Raw genomic sequence first — 18,677 nt, 5'->3', positions numbered from 1 at the left:
CACAGAGTGGTGGCAACCACTGCATGCAAGCTGCCTCTGCATCCAGTGGGACAGTGCATGGTGGCACTCCATTCCTGCCTGCGCATACCCCCTAGGACTTTCTCAAGCACCCCTGGGGGTATGTGTACTCCCAGTTGACAACTCCTGTTCTAAGGTATAAATGGCTTAACCAATATGGTATATAGTATCATTGTGAAGCAGTATGATACAACAGACTATCTAGCTAAATGTTGCATTACACGTGAAAACATACTATATATTCTTTGGCATTTTTGTTTAATCCAAAAAAAAAAAGTAATGGTTAAGAATAAAATAGATAAAGTGAAATGTCAAGAATTCTAGAGGTTGGAGTAGATTCATATGTTTGTGCTGTAGAAAGTTGTGAGGAGGGGAATAAAAAAGAAAACGCATGACAATCATTTTGATATGACTGTATGCATATACATGCATACACGCATACATCTACAGTGTCGTACATACCTGTCATCTCTTTACAGGTTCCTGAACAGCAGCCAATTACTTTGTGCAGTGGAGCTGAAGACACCAAACATTATGAGGAAGGCAAGAAGTGTGTAGAAGAGCTAGCATTGTACCTCAAACCACTCAGCAGTGCAAGAGGCAAGTCCTTTACTCCCATTTCCTTTTGAAACTGAGAAATGGGACCATATAAAGATTCATCTCAATGTTTTTATATCAAAACAAAACTAAAACTATTACAGTAGAGCCTTCCTGAAAAATAGATTTAGATCTAATAAAGAAATATGTGTTTTGAGCTTTTGGGCTATGTCTTCACTGCAGTAGAAGTAGTGAGTGTGTGTGTGTTTAATTTTATATAGAGAGAACTATTCTAGTGTAAAATCATATTGAGGGAAGGCAAAGATATAGTTTTGACCTTTGCCATAGTTAGTTGAAGTAAATTCAGAGCAGAAAATTTATGGTCAACATCATTACTAGCTGCATCAAGACGGAAGTAACTTTATGCTTTTTTTTCTTCTCTGAAGAGTTGATGTTAAGATGACTGCCTTAGTGTAAAATGTAACCTTTTTTTTGCATAAAGCATGAAAGTGAAATTCTTTGAAAGTGAAAATCTTATGCGTCTTGTGGTCAGAATTATCCTTCTTTCCTGCATTTAGGAACAGGAAGTCAAAACTTGTTCATTCCTTTTTGTAAGTGTTGGATCCATCTGAATCAGGGGTGGGCAAAATGTGGCCCAGGGGCCAGATGTGGCCTGCCAGGCCATTCTACCTGGCCCACCAGGCCCCTAAAAAAATTTAGAAAATTAGTATTTATCTGCCCCTGGCTGCCTATCATGCGGCCCTTGATGGCTTGCCAAAACTCAGTAAGTGGCCCTCTGCCCACAATAAATGCCCGCCCCTGATCTGAATAGTTCTGTTTGAGAATGTAGTAATAACTATTATTACACAAAGTAACTTTATTACTTATGTAAAGATCTATCTGATAGGTTAGGAGAGGTGAAGTCCAGGGGAACAGCGTTTGGGAAGCAGGGAGTGGATAAGAGGATTTCCACTAGTGTGCTTTTAGACCTGCGTGTGGTTTCTAACTTTCATCTTGGCCAATAGTTAACTGGTTCCCAGTTACATTTTCAGCTTTGCCCCATGCATCTCCCAAGTGTTCTGTCTGCTTGGAATAAGGGAGGCTTCATCCCTCTGCTTTTCCTCTTCCCTTGCCTGAGTGTCCTAATTGCTGGAGGACATAGATAGCTAGCCAACATTTCTATACTGCCACCCCAGTTTCCTGGCTCTTATGAAAGAAGTCTGGATGACACTTTCTACTTTTCCCCTACTCCCAGCAAACAATATTTTTATATTCTGCTGGTCTGTGAATATATCTGGAGATTAGAAAAGCTGAACAGAGAGAGAATGCAGTCAGTTGAAGTTTGATATTGCAGTGGCTTCAATTGGAACAGTGAAGTTGACTAGAATCTTGTTCATTTCAAGGAGCTGGTGCACTTTGATGAAGCTTTTGAGCAGCAGAAATACTAGACTTGTCTGTCTAGTGCAGGGGCTGTCAACCTTTACAAGCTGCAGGCTGGAACAACCGGGCTCCAGGCCAGCATGTGTTGAGTGGCTTCGGTGGTGTGTCAGCAGTGAGGGGGGATTTGCTGGGGCCAAGCAGCTGGGAGCTGTGCTTGCACTGCCTCCATTTCTCCTGGCTCCTCGCTTCCTGGCTGGGGTGCAGGTACAGCTTCCAGCTGTTGGGGAACTGAGCTAGGGCTGGGCACCTGGAAGCTGTGTCTGCACTGCTGCCGGTTCTCTCCCATTTCCTGGCTGTAGCGCAGGTTCAGCTAGAAGCTGCCCAGCCTGGACTCAGTTCTGCTCTGGCTGGGAGCTTTGTCCGCACTGCAGCTGGGGAGGAGGGGGTGGGGAGAAGGAGCAGCAATGTGGAAGCAGCTTCCAGCTGCCTGTCCCAGTGCAGCTTCTTGCTGCCCACCCCCAGCAGGGGTGTTGGCAGAGGCAAAGCCTTCCAGCCTCCATAGGCTGGATTCAGCCCAGTGGCCATGTGTTGTTGACTCCTGGTCTAGTGGGTAGACCTGAAGGGGGTGGTTGTTTATTTGTGGTTTTTACTCTTTTCCCTAAGCAGTGCCTAAAGTGAACCCACTGGAGTTTTAGAATGATTTTTTTTATATATAAACTTTGGATGGAAAATTTAGCATAATTAAATTCTGTGCTTCATTTTGAATTGGGAATTGAGGCACTTTTTAGAGTCGTGTAGAAGTAGAAATATAACTCTTTCCTCACTTCTCCCCTTTTGTTGTGAAGGTGTAGGTCTGAACAGTACCACTCAAAGTGTGTTGAGTCGTCCCATGCAAAGGAAACTTGTGACATTAGTCCACTGTCAACTAGTAGAAGAAGAAGGGCGAATCAGAGCCATGCGTGCAGCAAGGTCACTGGGTGAAAGAACAGTAACGGAGCTTATCCTTCAACATCAGAATCCTCAGCAACTCTCTTCCAATCTGTGGGCTGCAGTGAGGGCTAGGGGCTGCCAGTTTCTTGGGCCAGGTACGTACAAACCAATTCACTAATCCCACTGTTATAACAATACAGGGATTGGGGGGAAAAAAAAAAAGAGGATGTACATCACTTATCTAGATGGTGCAGGCAACTGAACTCCTTAGGCCAATTTACTGAGCAGCAACATCATTCTTATGAGGTGTTACCAATAGGTTTTCTGACTTCAATGATAGGTCTTTTGAGTTGTTTTTATTGTCTGTGGAATACTGTCTGTTCAGTAGGGGTGTGCAAGTCGGGCCTTATTTGATTCAGATTCAGCCCAAATCAGGGACAGTGATTCAGTTTGTTGATTCAGATCACTGTCCTTGATTCAATTCGACCAAATTGAAATGTGAAAATTCAGCGCTGATTCAGAGAATCAGCGATTTGGACACAGACACCATTTTACATGTTTTTTTTCTACATACCTTGAGGTACCAGCACAGCTTGTGACCGCTGCAATGCTGAGGCAGATGGAGCATCTCACAGGAGTGCAGAGGGGCCCACCCATGTGCTTGGTGGTGAACCTGGAAGTGGGCCGGAAGTGCTTCCAGTCCACTTCCAGGTCGGAAGGGGAGGGGGTCGTCATGTCACCTTGGCTTGGCAGTTGGCCATGGGGGGACCCTGGGTAGCCTCCCCTAGACCCAGGAGGCACTAGTTGCTGAGCCACGGGAGGGTGAGGGGGGCCCCCAGCGCACTCTCCAGTGGACCCAGAAATGGACCAGAAGTGCTTCTGGTTCACTTCCGGGTCTGCTGCCAAGCATACTAAGCAGCCCCTTTTGCTTCTGTGGGATGATGCATCTGCCCCAGCATCGCAGCATTCACAAGCCACCTGGTACCTAGGGGTATGTAGAAAAACCATTTAAAGCTGTGTCTGTGTCCAAATCGCCAAATCTTTCCACATCTTTCAGAATTGATTCAGAGGGTTCTGATTCGATTTGGAGTTGGAGATTCAGCCAACGATTTTTAAGTCTAAAAATATCCTCAAACCCCTGTGTTTTAATGTCATGAAGAGATGAAGTTGAGTGTAGTTTGTGCAGTGAAAAGACAGAATGCTACGCTATGATTAGCCACTCATACGAGTGGCTATGATTTTTCCAGTTCTGACATTGACTATGGATGTGCTCAGTCAGGTTTCATAAAACTGATTTCTCGTGTGTGTGTGAGATGTATGTAAATGTTTCTATTTAAATATTTTTTCTCTAATAAAACATGTCTGTTTTAACTTTTGAAACGTGATGTGGTTATGTTAAGGCATACCCTAATTACAGTTATTAAATGCATTTTTATTGAATATTACAAGCAATACAAGTGTTCTGACAAAATTTTAAACAAAGTCAATCCACTGAACTGGTAGAAGCAGGCTAAGCATCTGGAAACAGTTTGTTGAAATGCTAAACCAGCTTTTGGTAGCAAAACCTCTTTCCACCAGTATCCTTATACAACTTCTTGTTCCACTGCATGGAACAGAGATGCTCAGTGATTTAGAGTGCATCTGGTGTGCTCTAGCTGCTTTTTTATGCCTACTACAAATATAAAAGCTTTTCTTATAGTACTTGTTTTCTTTGAGGGTATATGCTCTAGTCCCTCTTTGTGTTAGGGTATCTTAGTAGAGGAGAAGGGGTTACTGGTTCTTGCCCCTACTTTAACCTGTTCTCCCTCTCTCCGTTAATACCAGAGTGTTTTGGAATAGTTTTTTTACATTCCCTGACATCTTTTGAGAGAACTGTAATGATTTTCTCTATTCCACAGGACACAGCATTGGACTGGCTTCTGCATCTGTTTCTGGGGAAACCACAGTAGAAGCACAAGATTGTCCTTGGTCTTGCTCACTTGTTTGTTTTTTTTTGTGCTGTATTTTCTAGCGATGCAAGAAGAAGCCCTGAAGTTGGTCCTTCTAGCTCTGGAAGATGGATCTGCTTTGTCGCGAAAGGTCTTGGTTCTTTTTGTGGTACAGAGACTGGAGCCACGATTTCCTCAAGCTTCTAAAACCAGTATTGGGCATGTTGTCCAGCTCCTTTATAGAGCCTCCTGCTTCAAGGTATAAAGTAGACCCTGCTTGGTGCAGGAAGATCTTACCTGTTATATTACAGAAAATATTACGCTGGAGCTACAAACCAAAGTCTTATAAAAAAAAGAACTTCTATTTCTTTGCACTTTTTTATTCAGTTGTCTAGTTCATAATAAGTATTATAGGCACTTGTATTTATAGGAAGCATTTCTACTTTTGTCAGATCCCAAAAGTTCAGTCTTTTGGTTTCACTGAGGAAGGGGGGGACTTAGGCTGAAGTTTGGTTTCAGGTGATGCGTGAAATGTGAATTCGGTCTCCATCTGGATTCTAAAGCAGGGGGTCAGGAACATTTTCAGTCAGAGTGCCAAAAACACCTGCAGCCTTGACTTGAAGAATGTTGGCGTGCCAGGGGCAGATGGTGGGGGAGCTACGAGGGGGCCAGTCCTTGTTGTGGCAGTGCAGCCCCAGTCCCTTCCCCATCATCTGCCCCAAGGCGCATGTGCCAACCAAATGCCTTCACATGCCACGCCTTAGCCCTGGTGCTGGCGGTTGCCCACCTGTTCTGAAGTATGCACCATATCAATAACACAATACAAGTTTAGCATAATTTTTTGCCTAGCAAGAATTAGTAGTAGAAGAATCCCAGTATATATTGACTGAACAGTACAGTTAAGATTTGAAATAGCTTGGGGTGCTATAAGTTGAGAATAAGGTGCAAGAAGCCTATGGTATTGTTGACTCCAACCAGTATTTATAGTGTTGATTCCCTTCTCACAGTAGCATAATTAGGGGTGGGAGCCTGGGGCATCAACCCTGGCACCAATTTTGAGGGGACACAAGAATGGTGGCTGCTGTCTCTGCTGGCCCAGCCACTGTCAGTCTAGCCAATGAGGCCAATTCAGCATGTGAGCAATTCAGTACATGAGTATATAGGTAAGCAGTTCAGGATTTGAGTATAGGTAAGTTTGTATAAGGACATAATGCATACACATAGTATTATGATAGCAGTTAATACCTTTCCAGAAGGAAGACATATAATTTGGTAATTAACCTGAAAATTCACTAGCCATTGGCTTGGCTCTGCTATTCAGTTTAACTGTATTCGTTATGGTGAGCTGATTTCTTTCCATCAGGTTACCAAACGTGATGAGGACTCCTCCCTGATGCAGTTGAAGGAGGAGTTCCGAACCTATGAGGCTTTGCGGAGGGAACACGATTCTCAGATTGTGCAGATTGCCATGGAGGCAGGTTTACGGATTGCACCAGATCAGTGGTCCTCACTGCTGTATGGAGACCAGTCCCACAAATCCCACATGCAGTCCATCATTGACAAGGTAAAGCAAATTCAGATCAGCCCTGCTCTTGTCTACGGGTCTCGGTAACTTAACATCAGCAATGTACTGATATATTTGATGGACAGATAATCAAACTTAATCAATGTGCTATATTCTGTCTTAAGTTGACTTAAAAGTTTTTAAAATTGGCATATGTGCATCATAACCAGTTTAACATTGGTCTGTATGTCTGTGACTTGTACACTTTCCTGTCGTTCTGTTCTTCCCTACTGCTTTCACCAAATGGAGAAACCATCTCACAGTGCAGAAGAGCATTGATATCTAGCTGGTTTGATGGAAGTTTGCTGTCCTTTGTGAACAGCAAGCTTAAAAAAAAAGGAACCAATTTTAATGATTTTGACACTGAAATTGCAGGGTTATTGCTGTTACCTTTGTCCATGTTCCATCTTCCTTTCTTTTGTCTGTGTTGTATTACTTTTGTTTAAACTATGTTGCCAGTCTCTTGGTCCAGGAGCTGTGATACCATTTGATGTTTCTGCATGCTAGTTGAATACAGATGCTTATAAATATTCATACCCTATTATTAAGGAGAAGCACAAGCAGAGGGTTAATGTTATGGAGTAATCTTACATCTTAAAGATCTTTAAGTACACTCTCTTTTCTAGGAATAGTGAATGATGAAACTGTCATAGGTGAAAATGGAATGAAAGCTTAGGGAAGATGAAATGGTGGAACACTTTAAAACAGCAAGGGCTGCTTTACCTGTAGAAAGTTAATTATTATAATTTTTTTAAGTTGCAGACCCCGGCCTCATTTGCACAGAGTGTTCAGGAACTAACCATTGCTCTCCAGCGTACTGGAGACCCAGCCAATCTGAACCGGCTTCGACCTCATTTAGAGCTCCTGGCTAACATCGATCCTAGTCCAGGTAAATTGGGGGGCATATAGTGTCTACTTTAATAAAAGGAACTTGCCCTTTCAGGGTGGGTAAAAGGAGGATTCTGTTTTGAAACTAGCTTGGCAGAGGCAATAAGTACTGAGAAGCTAGGTTCTTATTTTGGAACCTAAATTAGATCCAGGTAGAATATCTTCTCAGTACAAATGGTGAAAGTTCTTTTATTTGAAACTAGGCTTCATGTACTTATGGAGGTATTAGTAGCGATTTCAGCGATTAGTAGCAGAATCTTGGTTCCTTTCTTAGATATTGTACGTAGTCAAATCCAAGATGACTCCGAATTTAAGATAATTAAATTATCTTAATTATAATTAAATTACCCCAATAATTAAATGTGGTGTATAGAAAATGTATACATTTTGTTAGAATTTTCTATGTATACAATCTAATTATTGTAGGAAGGTCATCTTAAATTTGTCCCCCCCACCGCTGCTGCAGTGAGCCAGCAGTGGGAGGGAGAGAGGATGTGCCAGAGGAAGGGGAGGCAGGTGGCTGTCTTGCCTCCCCCCACAGTTTGTACCCCTGCAGCCTGTGTCCCCTTCTCTGCCTGGCCCCTTGCAGCCTCTTGCCTCCCCAAAACATTAGGTGATTTAAGGTTTCAAAGAGGACCTTCCTGAGGAGGACCAGTTTGTTCTTGATATCATGACAGTGCCTTCTCTCTGAATCTGCCAAAAAACTCTACACGCAGTTGATGTGCATGTCTGATATTTTATAGCTTTGGAAAGGAAGAATGAACTGAGATTAGCAGCATGATTGCTATTCTATCCCTATGGCAGCAATGACACTATCAGATATGATAGTTTGCTTGTTGGGGGCTGAGTTTCTCATGGGAGAACAGATAAGGAGAGGTAGAATGTTGGTCAGGTTCTTTTTTTCTAGTGGCCAGAATAGTCTTGGAGGAGGATAGGCTATCAAATATTTCCTCCACCTCTTTCTCACTAGGCAGGAAATTTTGTGGGGAACTGAGATATGAAAGAAAGTTTCTTCTCCCTTTCTAGAACTAGAGAAGTATGGGACTTCAAATGTATCTGATGCTTATTATCCAGGAGTTGGTACATGAAACTACCACCACCCTACCTCCCCTTTTACCACCAATTAAGATCCCAGTTGGGCAAGATTTCTTACCTTGATTTTGCAGTGGGCCACACTTGGTTCAGTTTATATAAATATTCCTCCTACCTGTAGAAGACATCTGATAAATTAAAGACCTAATGAGGATAATGAAATTCAACTACATTACGAAATTTCTGGAGGCACTTAAATGTAAATAAAGCCCTCCTAAGGTCCTTTTGAGTCATTTTCAACCTTGTTATACTCAAGGCACCCCTTGGAGAATCACTGAGAATCACTGATTCAAAGTATATATGCATGGTGGTATATTGTCAGCTGAATTTATGTTAAGTAGCTGGAAAAGAAGCTAACCAACTAAAAGCATAAACGCATACCTTTTTCATAGTGACTATTTAATTTATCACCATGCTTTTGATTATAGTTGTGTTTATCAGATAGCTCTGTTTTACATTGAATGGCCCAATTTGTGTTGCCATGTAGTGTCTTCAGTTCTAGACTATCTAGGTTAATGTTGATACGGAATGCTATTACCTAAAGGGATGTCTGTGTGACATGAGGTTTTGCAGAGAGAGCAGACTGTTGGATAAGAAGACCTGGACCCAATCTTCATAAAAAAAATTCACTAAATATTAGCACATCAGGGAGCTCTCTCGTCACAGGATTAGCAACATTAAACCATGTCCTGAATTCCTGAAATGGTGTTAAATAGTGGCTTATTGATGTGATGCTTGGTTGATACGAAGCTGTTTGATATGAAGCTTGGTTCTCTGACCACGTAAATAATTTAATTCTTTAAGCAATTGGTGCCCTTATGTGATACCTTTTTAAGTTCTTTGTTGATGTTCCTTTTAAGTTCTCTGTTGATTATCTGTTAAATTTTATTTAACATTTATTGATTTTTAAATGTGTTGATTTTTGTGACTGTATTTCTTGCAGTTTACTACTTTTTTAGTTTCTGGGAGTGGGTGGGTTGGTTGGTTGGTTTGTTTTCTAAACTGAAACCTTCAAAAAACAGTTGTGGTAAATTCTTATTAAGAATAAAGTATTGTGTCTTGTGGATATTTTAGATGCCCCATCCCCAACTTGGGAACAACTGGAAAATGGATTAGTTGCAGTAAGGACTGTGGTACATGGACTAGTTGATTACATCCAGAATCACAGCAAGAAAGGAACAGATCAGCAACAGGTAAAGACTGTTTCTATTCGTATGTCAGATCTGGGAACATGGGTTCAAATGCATGTTGTTAAAACACCTTTGGAAGTCCCTAGTGAACCTTAATCATACTAGGAAATTTGTCACACCACTTTACACAGCATATCAGTTTGAAAAGAGAAGAAAACAATCTACCTGAAGGTAGAGGGAAATTAGCAGGGATCCTGGTTTTCTCTGTTTTAAAAATTACAAATCCTCTGATTAAAATGGAACACCACCAGTGCCTTAATCACTATAATAAAATAAATTCTGAGTACCTGTAACTTCTGGTATCTCATTTTTAGATTTATCATGGAAAATCAGAGCTCCCTCTGACCCCTGTGCTCACCAGGATGCAGGTCCAGGCCCCTCACTCCCCACCCACAGCCCTGTGCCATGCTGCCACTGTGAGCTCCACAGTGCTGTAGTGAAGCATCCCCTGCCTGCACAGCAGCAATGAGGGGTTCAACTCTGCACCATTGCTTTCACTGCTGCTGGGTGGGCAGGGAGTACTTCACCAGGGTCTTGTGGAGCTTGCAGCAGTGAAAAGCATCCCCTCCTGGCCACTCTGCCCTGCTGCACTGGGTCCAACCCACTAAGAGGCACTGGGGGGAGGGCAGCAGGGCAGTGAGCCAGAGCTTGCAGCAGACAGCCCACTCCCACCCTACACACAGATCTGGTGGCGCATCTGCCTGCCCGGGAGTGTGCACAGCAGTGGAGAGCCAGCTCTGCTCCTTTTTCCCCTTTCTGGACCAGCTGCCTGTGGCTCCCCACTGGGGCCCTGCAGCCACTCATTCTGGCCCCAAGCCCTATGCACCGTCCCAGCTGGGCATCTGTCCCAGCCCTGCCCATCCCCCATCCCCTCCACCAGAGTTACCTGCAGGAGCTGCTTTCCCGACTGCCTGGTGGCCATGTGCATGTGTGAGCATGCACATGCACATGGGGCCCCTGCCTCACCTCCTTCTGTTCCCCCCACCAGTCCTTTGCAGGCTGGAACTCTGCTGCCCTGCAGAGAGCTCTTTGCAAAAGTGGAAAGTCCGTGTGTTTCTTCGTTAAAATGAAAAATCCATGTTTTTCTCAGTTTAAAAGGAAATCTCCATTCTTACTCCCCCCACCCCCCGTTTTCTCACAGGAAACGGAAAACCTGGATCCCTGGAAATTAGTATGCTAGTCCCCAAAAAGAGCCTATGTGGTTTTGTCTAGTGGTACTCTGTTTTTAGGTTGGTTTGGTTTTAAAGCATGTTTCAGCTCAGTGATGGCTTTATTTAGTGAAAAAGTATTCCCTGCATTTGTTTGTAATGATTCTCTGAGTTTAAGCATTTGCAGAATTTTAGATGAAAAGAGGTGTTATAAATTCCTAGGGTGAATATCTTTCAAAAACCAGGTAAGATAACTAAACTGTAACTGTAGCTAATAATCACATAATTTACCCAACCTAGTCTCTTGAAAGCAAAGAGGATCAAAATTTGCTTTGGAAATGGGGTTTTCCATAGTATAGTCCACAAATGGGGTACTTCTGCCTCCAAAGTAAAACAGATAAAAACAGAAAAGAAGAGCCCTGTTTATCCATCTTTTATTAAAAAAAACAAAACAAAACAAAACAAAACAAAAAAACCCTTCTGATTCTTTGCTGCAGTTGGCCAGTAGAGGGCAGTCCATTCTCATAGCCTAGTCTTGTTCTTTCTGATTTAACTATAAAAATAAATAAAAAAATCTCAGAAAACAAGCTGACACCTCCCCTACACCACTTTGACCTAAACGTGAGCAGGATTGGGTCCTGAGCTGTCCATGGATAATAACTAATGTTGTCTAACTACAAATCTATTATGCAGATACAAACAACACTGGAAAGTTCAGTGAGATCTAACTACGTAGGAAGCTCAGAAGGGTAATAAGTCATTGTCAACTAACAGGAGAATGAAGAAAAATGTAATAATTGGCAGAATTATAATCCGTAACTCAAACAGTTTGATGAACTTCTGCAGATTTTGCAGAACGCTTATTCTTTTTTTGCTTTCTCAGTAAATAGGCAATTTTTAGGCAAAACCAGATTACCAAGCATTATGCTAACTTAAGTGGATAGTTATTTAGTGGGGCATAACGTAGACTTACCTTTACTTGTCACTGAACCACAGTTTGTTCCCTTTAGGGGTGTGCGAAGCTTCGGTCACTGACTTAATTCGGCCTAATTCAGCGGCCGAATCTATAAATCCAAAGTAAATCAGGAGACCCTTGTAATCCTCTCTGAATCTAATCGAATTGGAACCCTCCAAATTGATTTGGAGAGATCTGATGGTTTGGACATAGAAAAAAACATTTAAAATAGTGTCTACATACCTCAAGGTACCAGGCAGCTTGTGAATGCTGAGATACTGGGGCGCATGGAGTGTCCCACAGAGCATGGGGGGAGGGTTCCCCAGTGCGCTCACTGGCAGACCTGGAAGTGGACCAGAAGCACTTCCAGTCCACTTCTGGGTCCACCGCAGAGCTCCAGACTTCCAGTCCACTTCCCAGTCCCCCCAGCTTGGCAGCTATTGCCTCCTGGGTTGGAAGTACCCGATCAAAGTACTTGTGGTCCACTTCTTGGTCCGGTGCTGAGCATGTGGGGGGACTCCCCCACTCCAGTGGGACACTTCATCTGTCCCACCATCTCAGCATTCCTGAGCTGTGCCTGTTACCTCAAGGTATGTAGATAAAACATTTACAGCTGTATCTATAGCCAGATTGCTGATTCTCTGAATCAGCATTGAATTTTCAGATTTGGATTTGGCCAAATCGAATCGAGACAGCAATCTGAATCAACAAATTGAATCGCTGTCCCCCAGTTCGGGCCAAATCCAAATCGAATATGGCCCATTTCACACACCTCTAGTTCCCATCCAAGTTTAGTAAGAGGTTATATTATATGTAGCAGCAGCTGGCAAAATACAGCTGGCAGGCCGCATCCAGGCCTCCAAGTCCACACTGCACACTCCCCCACACCCCCCATACAATATACAAGAGTGAGACTTAATTTTTGACATATTATGCAATCACCTCTATATAAACTACATAAATACATGAATTGCTACAAAAATATTTGTTAGGTCAAGAAAACTCTTAAGTGGCCCTTCAGCTGAAATTATTGCCCACCCCTGGTATATTGAAATTGCTATAAATGTATTCTACTGTCAAAATATCTACTCCAAAGTGCAAGATAATCTTTTATCAGACTCAACTTTTAAAACTTCTCCAGTCACGCATTTCAGTTAAGGCCATTTCTGATTAAGTTAGTAATATGTTCATTTTTGAATATTCTAGTGGAAGAGCATTGTAATCACATTCTCTGTTAATTTTTTATGGTAATTGATATTAAATATTCTTTTTGTTTAACCTTGTCAGCCTCCTCAGCACAGCAAGTATAAAACATACATGTGCCGAGACATGAAGCAAAGAGGGGGGTGTCCCCGTGGGGCCAGCTGCACCTTTGCACACTCGCAAGAGGAGCTAGAAAAGTAAGTCTCTCCTGTGCTAGAAAATGTTTACTCCTTTGTTCTGCCATTACATATAGGAATAATTTATCAGAACTTTAGAAGTTTGTGGGAGGGCTTCTCTACATGTTACCCTAAAAGCATTTAAACTGTTAACTTCTTGAGAGTGTAACTGGGGGGGAGGTGTTTAATGTAAAGTTTAGCATGTATATAACCCTCAAGGTAGAATGCAAATTTTGCCTCATCTGGCAATAATAGATTTATAAATATTTTAAAACCTGAAACAAGCATGCACTATACAATGTGCTGAAATAAAAAAAATAAGTCTTTGTTGCCTTTGACTGCATTCAGGGGGGCAGATCCAGGATGGGTGCAGTGGTATAGTTGCACCCCACCTTCCACAGTGTAGGTCAAGTGCCAGTGGCTCCAGTTCTTCATGACCCTAGATGCTTTGGTCCTCTCTGGAGTCCCAGGTGTGGCTGGAGCCCTGGGCTAGTGTGGAATGTCCAGGGGGACCAGTCGGGGAGCAGGTGAAGGAGGGACCTGTCCACTGCCATCACTGTCCCTAGGTGACCCAGAGGTGGGGTGGAAGCCCCAGGACCACTGCTGCTCTGCTCCAGCTGGGGGCTGAAGGAATCAGCTGTGCAGAGTGCTTTCCCAGGCTAAGCCTAGCACCCTGTGGTGCCACTCAGAAGCCCTGGCTGGAGTGGAGCAAGAATGGTTCTGGGGCTCAACCCCTACTCCCTGAGTTGGCTGGAACAATGGCAGCAGTGGGCGGGTCCCCCCTTCCTATGTCCAGAGGCAAATCCTGGGTAATTGCTGCTGAAAAACGGAAGGAGGGATGGAAGAGATACCTTTGATTATTGCAGGGGAGGGTGTTCTGTGAGTAGGCTAAGGGAGATGGATGGAAAAATTAGCCTGCTTCAGGGACAAAAGTCCCTAGCAACTGCTGCTGTGACATGGTCGGTCTGCTAGAGGGAGTGGGCTGCATTCTCCTTGAATTCTTAGATCTGCCCATAACTGCATCCAGGTATGTATACTTACATTTTCCAATTTTTTTTGCTGATCACTTCAACTTTTTAGTCAGGTGAGAGAGTGTTTGGATCTTGTCATCATTCAGATGTATGCATCTTGCTTAGTCATCTTTATAAGGCTTTTATATGATTTAAGAGTTGGAAGCTTGGAGCAGGGCCTGCTGAAAGCTGTCTTCCTTTACCAGAAACTCATCTGAACTTGTCAGCTTGTCTATTCTTCAGTGACTTATAAACAGTTAAGTCTAAGGTTATAGCATACTGAAAATAGCAGCTGGACAAGTGAATTCTGTCATATAGTCTTAGTACAGCAATTGGACATTTGAAAGATTGTAGCTATGTTGGGATGAATTGCCTGACTTAAGATGGCATTTTTAATGGAAAATATGAAACTTGTGTTGCTTGGTTTAGAATTTCTCAGAAGTCCTCCATTTTGGGGCTGGAATTACTTATGATTGTTTTCAGTCCAAAAGTTAATATTTATAAGTTAGTTAAAATGCCAGTCAGATATTGAGAAATGTCACATGGATGTTTTAGGAGAGTGTTATATATTTTCTTTCATGTAAGAAAGAAACAAAAACCCAGTGAAATAATACAGGTGTGTTTTGTTTATACAGAAATAATGAAATCCTTGTTCTTGCCTCTTTTCATTAGACTAGACTAGGGTTTTTTGGGGAGAATGAATGCTTTACATCTAATTGCATGCTCTAGTCATCATTTGGAACAGGGATAGGCAACCTGAGCCATGCATGCCACAAGTGGCATAAGTAGCTTCTGTGTGGTACGCAGCAGATCAAGGAACACATCAATAGATAGGGCAGGGAGCAGAAAGCAGAGGAAGAGATCAAGCAAGAGTGTACAGGAAAGGGAGCAGAAAGCAGAGCTGCTGCAGAGCAGAAGGGGGAAGAGGACTGGAATGGTATTCAGGGGATTATCTGGTGGTGTGCCTGCCACAAAGCTTGTTTTCCACTGGTTTGGAAAATAATTCTCTCTTGTCTTCCACCCTCTTCCCACCCATCTATTTATATTGGCATGCACGTAATAAATGTAACTGGAGCAAGGATAAGCTAAAGCACTGGGGCTAGAAATCTTCATGTTACTAGTTTTGATCAGTGATGATACAGATATTCAAAGTTTTGCGCCCACCATGAAGGAGACTTACTTTCTTTCCTTCCATTTCAGTGTTCATAGAATTCTAATTGACCAAGCTTTTTGGGATGGTTAGTACTTTGGGGAGTCTGGTACTTTAACTCTGAAACAGTTATATGTGAGGGGTCTCCCATCTATTTTGCAGATGAAATCTTGTGTGTCAGGACTGGATTTGGCTGCATCGGTTACAATTCTGCTTAGAAGATGTAAAGTTGGTGTAAAGTTGTGGTTTCTAAAGATGGCTTAAGAATGTTGAGCTATAATTTTGACCTGGGCCTTTGTCTAGTTAACTCCAATGAAGAGAGGTTGCATTCATGATTTAGAAAGTAGTAAATTTCTGAAGAAGAGCAAAGTGCTGGCATATCTTAAAATAACATTTTCTTAGAGAGCTGCTGAAGGAACTAATACTTGCCACTTATTTCCTATGTCTTTTTTTCAAGGAAGCCATTGAGAATGTCATGATAGAGCAGCTCTGGGACTGCCTAGAGCACTGAGATTTCTGTGGTACCATTACAAACTTGGTTTTAGATCTATTATTGAGATGGTTAGAACTGTAGTTTCACTGGCAGATGGATTCCCCTCTTGGCAACCAACAAAGGCAAAGTGTCCATATTTAAATACATTAGCTGGCTCTTAAAGTTTTTGATGCATTTGTTCACACAACAGGATTTCATGGTGTTGCTTGAGTGCTTTTTTCTTCTGCCTTGAGGGAACCCAAAGGGTGGTATGGTGTGATTGCTAGTCTGGCTGAGGACTTCCTCATGTATCATGCCAAAAGGATGTATTCTGTCACCTTTTGTTGAATGTGTCTGTTGGGAATACTGTGTTGTGTTCAGATCTGTAGTGCTTTCAGTGTGGTAATGATACTGCTGTGTTAATCCTCTTCATTATATCCAAATGCCATACCTACTCCACATTTTCTGCCCAACTGAAATCAGGACCAGGAGGAGGAGTTCAGTTTCTGGATGAGGGTTGAAATTAGTACCTGGATGAGAGTTTAATCCAGTTATAACATGATGTAATGCTGATTGTCGGAACTGGATTACAACCAGAGCGGGTGATAGAGTTGATAAGTATCCCCTTGATGGAAAGAATTTTGCCTTTTATGAATAGGGAGCATGGTTTTGGGATCCTAATCGATTCCTCCCCCCCTTCCCCTTAATTACTCTGACATTACAGCTGCTTCTCTTGATGCAGATTTTGCCTTATGCGTGTTTTTGTTGCCTCTAGATTAAGTTATTGTTTATGCTGTATTTTTCAACAATACCTGAAGACCACTCAGAAACTTCATCTAGTAAAGAATCCAACTATACAACCTTTTTAGTGGTATTTTCCACAATCTGCTGGAATGCCATCAGCTGTATTAACTTCTTTCTTCACTTTTGAAGACACTTTAAAGTGCTGGTTTTGACCTAAAAAGCCTTTTATATTTTAGAGTATGCCAACCTCAAAAACTTACTGTTAGTGTTCAGAACAGGAGGGAACAGCTCTGGCACCCAAGGTAGCACACACGTCATCCCACTCAGATTGTAACAAGTGAGCTGATGCCAGGACACTTAAAGCAAAATTCCATCAACTCTGGCATTTGATCTCCTTGTTCCAACAACAGAGCCCCAGCCTTCTGATTTTCATGGCACAAGCTTCATGTTTGCCCAGGCTTTTGTCAGAGGTGGCTGGAACAGGGGAGAAATAGGATTCTGAATTTGATCAAGTTTATTGTGCAGCAGCAATGATGTACGTTGAATAATATGCATGCACTTAAATCTTGGCAAGGCATGTTTTACAAACCTCCAAAAGTATAATAAAAATGAGATCATGCAACACTGAATAATGGCTATTATTAGGCAAGTATTAAAATAAAAAGGAGTCTGCTTCCCTTCTATTTTTTCCCTTTGTAAAGCTGTACAAATAAACTAGATGTCCACTGTATGTTACCCTCTTTCTAAAACTAATCGCATACAAGTAGTGTCTTTATACACAGATTTTGTTTCTCTTGTAATTGAATGCCCAGTTCTTACACAAGTTATATGCTAGGGGAGCCAATTTTTAAGTTTATTGTGGGTTATTATTAACTTTGATTTCTCTTGAATGCTTTTTATCATTAGATATTTCATTAACACCTTTTTGCATCTTAATCTGTACAAAATTTGTCCTAAATATTTACCATTCTTCTGAAGGAAAGCATTACTAAATGTTCAGATAACACCACAAAACTCCTGTCAATCAGATGCTAGCAATAAATGGCTCGCAAATCTTCAGGAAACTTGAATTATACATTGAACCTCTTTCTGTAGCACCCCTATGAAAAATCTTGAAACCCAACTCCTTTTAGTTTCTTGTTTCATTTTTTGGTGTGTGATTTCTTTTTCTGAAGATTTCGTAAAATGAACAAACGTCTGGTTCCCAGAAGACCCCTGAGTGCCTCCTTGGGTCAGCTCAATGAGGTGGGCCTGCCTTCAGCAGCTATCCTCTCAGATGAAGGGGCAGTGGACTTGCCCAGTAGAAAATCCTCTGCCCTGCCGAATGGAATTGTGTCAACAGGCAGCACAGTGGCGCAGCTTATCTCACGAGGGACCGACTCCAGCTATGATTCAGCTCTGAAACCAGGGAAGATCGATCACCTGAGCAGCAGTGCCCCTGGATCCCCTCCTGACTTGTACGGGTCTTCCTAAATATTGTTCGAAGTGTTGTGTGTGTAAATGTGGTGGAAAAAATAAGGAACCCTAAATCCACCATAGAAATGAAACACTAATTTTCTGCGGTTTGCTTAAAAATGGTATAGAAAAATTCTGCTTGCTTCCTGATTTTTTTTATAAGGGAAAAGTGGTTTGAGCCATCAAAATACAGAGTTTTGAAATGAAACAATATTTACTTTACATTTTCTGTTTCAAGTGCTTTCAGGTGCATGATGCAGCCTAATTAGTAATGATGTCTTTCTACCTTAGGCTGGAGTCTGTCCCTAAGAGCTCACTTCCACCCTTATCAGTGAACCCACACCCTGTGCCCACTAGAGGTCCAGCAGACCTGCCTCCGATGTCTGTCTCCAAGCAGATGCAAATGGTTCCACGAGGGTCCCAGTTATATCCTGCTCAACAACCAGATATGTTTTATCAGGATCCTAGAGGAGCTGCCCCACCCTTTGATCCAGGACCTTATCAACAAGGTGAGTGTGCCAGGAACAGCCCTTTAGTCTTTTGCCCTCTTTTCAGTTCTGCTGTTCCCTCCCATCTTGGTTTTTCCTGATCTTTTTTACTTGGCTCTTCAACTTTGTTTTCTTATGGTGGCATGAGGGTTAAAGGCTTTCTGTGCTAGCATGGAGTGAAGATTGTGGGTAAGCTTTAGTGTTGCACTGTTCAGTCAGCCAAAAAAAAATATTTTTTTTGTTGTAGAAGTTCAGCCAGCCACATACAAAGAGGTTTTTTTTCCTTGCATTAAGTGAGACTTACTCTTTGTTTTATTTTTGTTTTTTAGCGGTGTGTGTTCACTTAGTA

The 18,677-nt window shown here is 42.2% G+C and overlaps 1 protein-coding gene across 6 annotated transcripts in view; it reads left to right on the top strand.

The window, feature by feature from the left end:
- The window catches only part of RC3H1 (ring finger and CCCH-type domains 1), a 49,351-nt gene that overhangs the window by 15,538 nt on the left and 15,136 nt on the right, over window positions 1-18,677 (top strand). For 4 of the 6 annotated variants that reach the window (XM_019530867.1, XM_019530866.1, XM_019530864.1 and 1 more), the window contains exons 2-10: window positions 498-618; window positions 2,781-3,020; window positions 4,877-5,052; window positions 6,157-6,357; window positions 7,114-7,246; window positions 9,412-9,530; window positions 12,918-13,030; window positions 17,561-17,842; window positions 18,132-18,349. In XM_019530867.1, the coding sequence (XP_019386412.1) occupies window positions 498-618; window positions 2,781-3,020; window positions 4,877-5,052; window positions 6,157-6,357; window positions 7,114-7,246; window positions 9,412-9,530; window positions 12,918-13,030; window positions 17,561-17,842; window positions 18,132-18,349 (1,603 nt within the window). The remainder of the gene's footprint in view (window positions 1-497; window positions 619-2,780; window positions 3,021-4,876; window positions 5,053-6,156; window positions 6,358-7,113; window positions 7,247-9,411; window positions 9,531-12,917; window positions 13,031-17,560; window positions 17,843-18,131; window positions 18,350-18,677) is intronic. The other 2 variants (XM_019530865.1, XM_019530869.1) reach the window with 2 other exon arrangements.

Source organism: Crocodylus porosus, unplaced genomic scaffold (assembly GCF_001723895.1).
Source record: "Crocodylus porosus isolate Cpor-Errol unplaced genomic scaffold, CroPor_comp1, whole genome shotgun sequence".
In the NCBI taxonomy this organism is placed as follows: domain Eukaryota; kingdom Metazoa; phylum Chordata; order Crocodylia; family Crocodylidae; genus Crocodylus; species Crocodylus porosus.
This window is presented reverse-complemented; position numbering and strand designations above follow the sequence as displayed.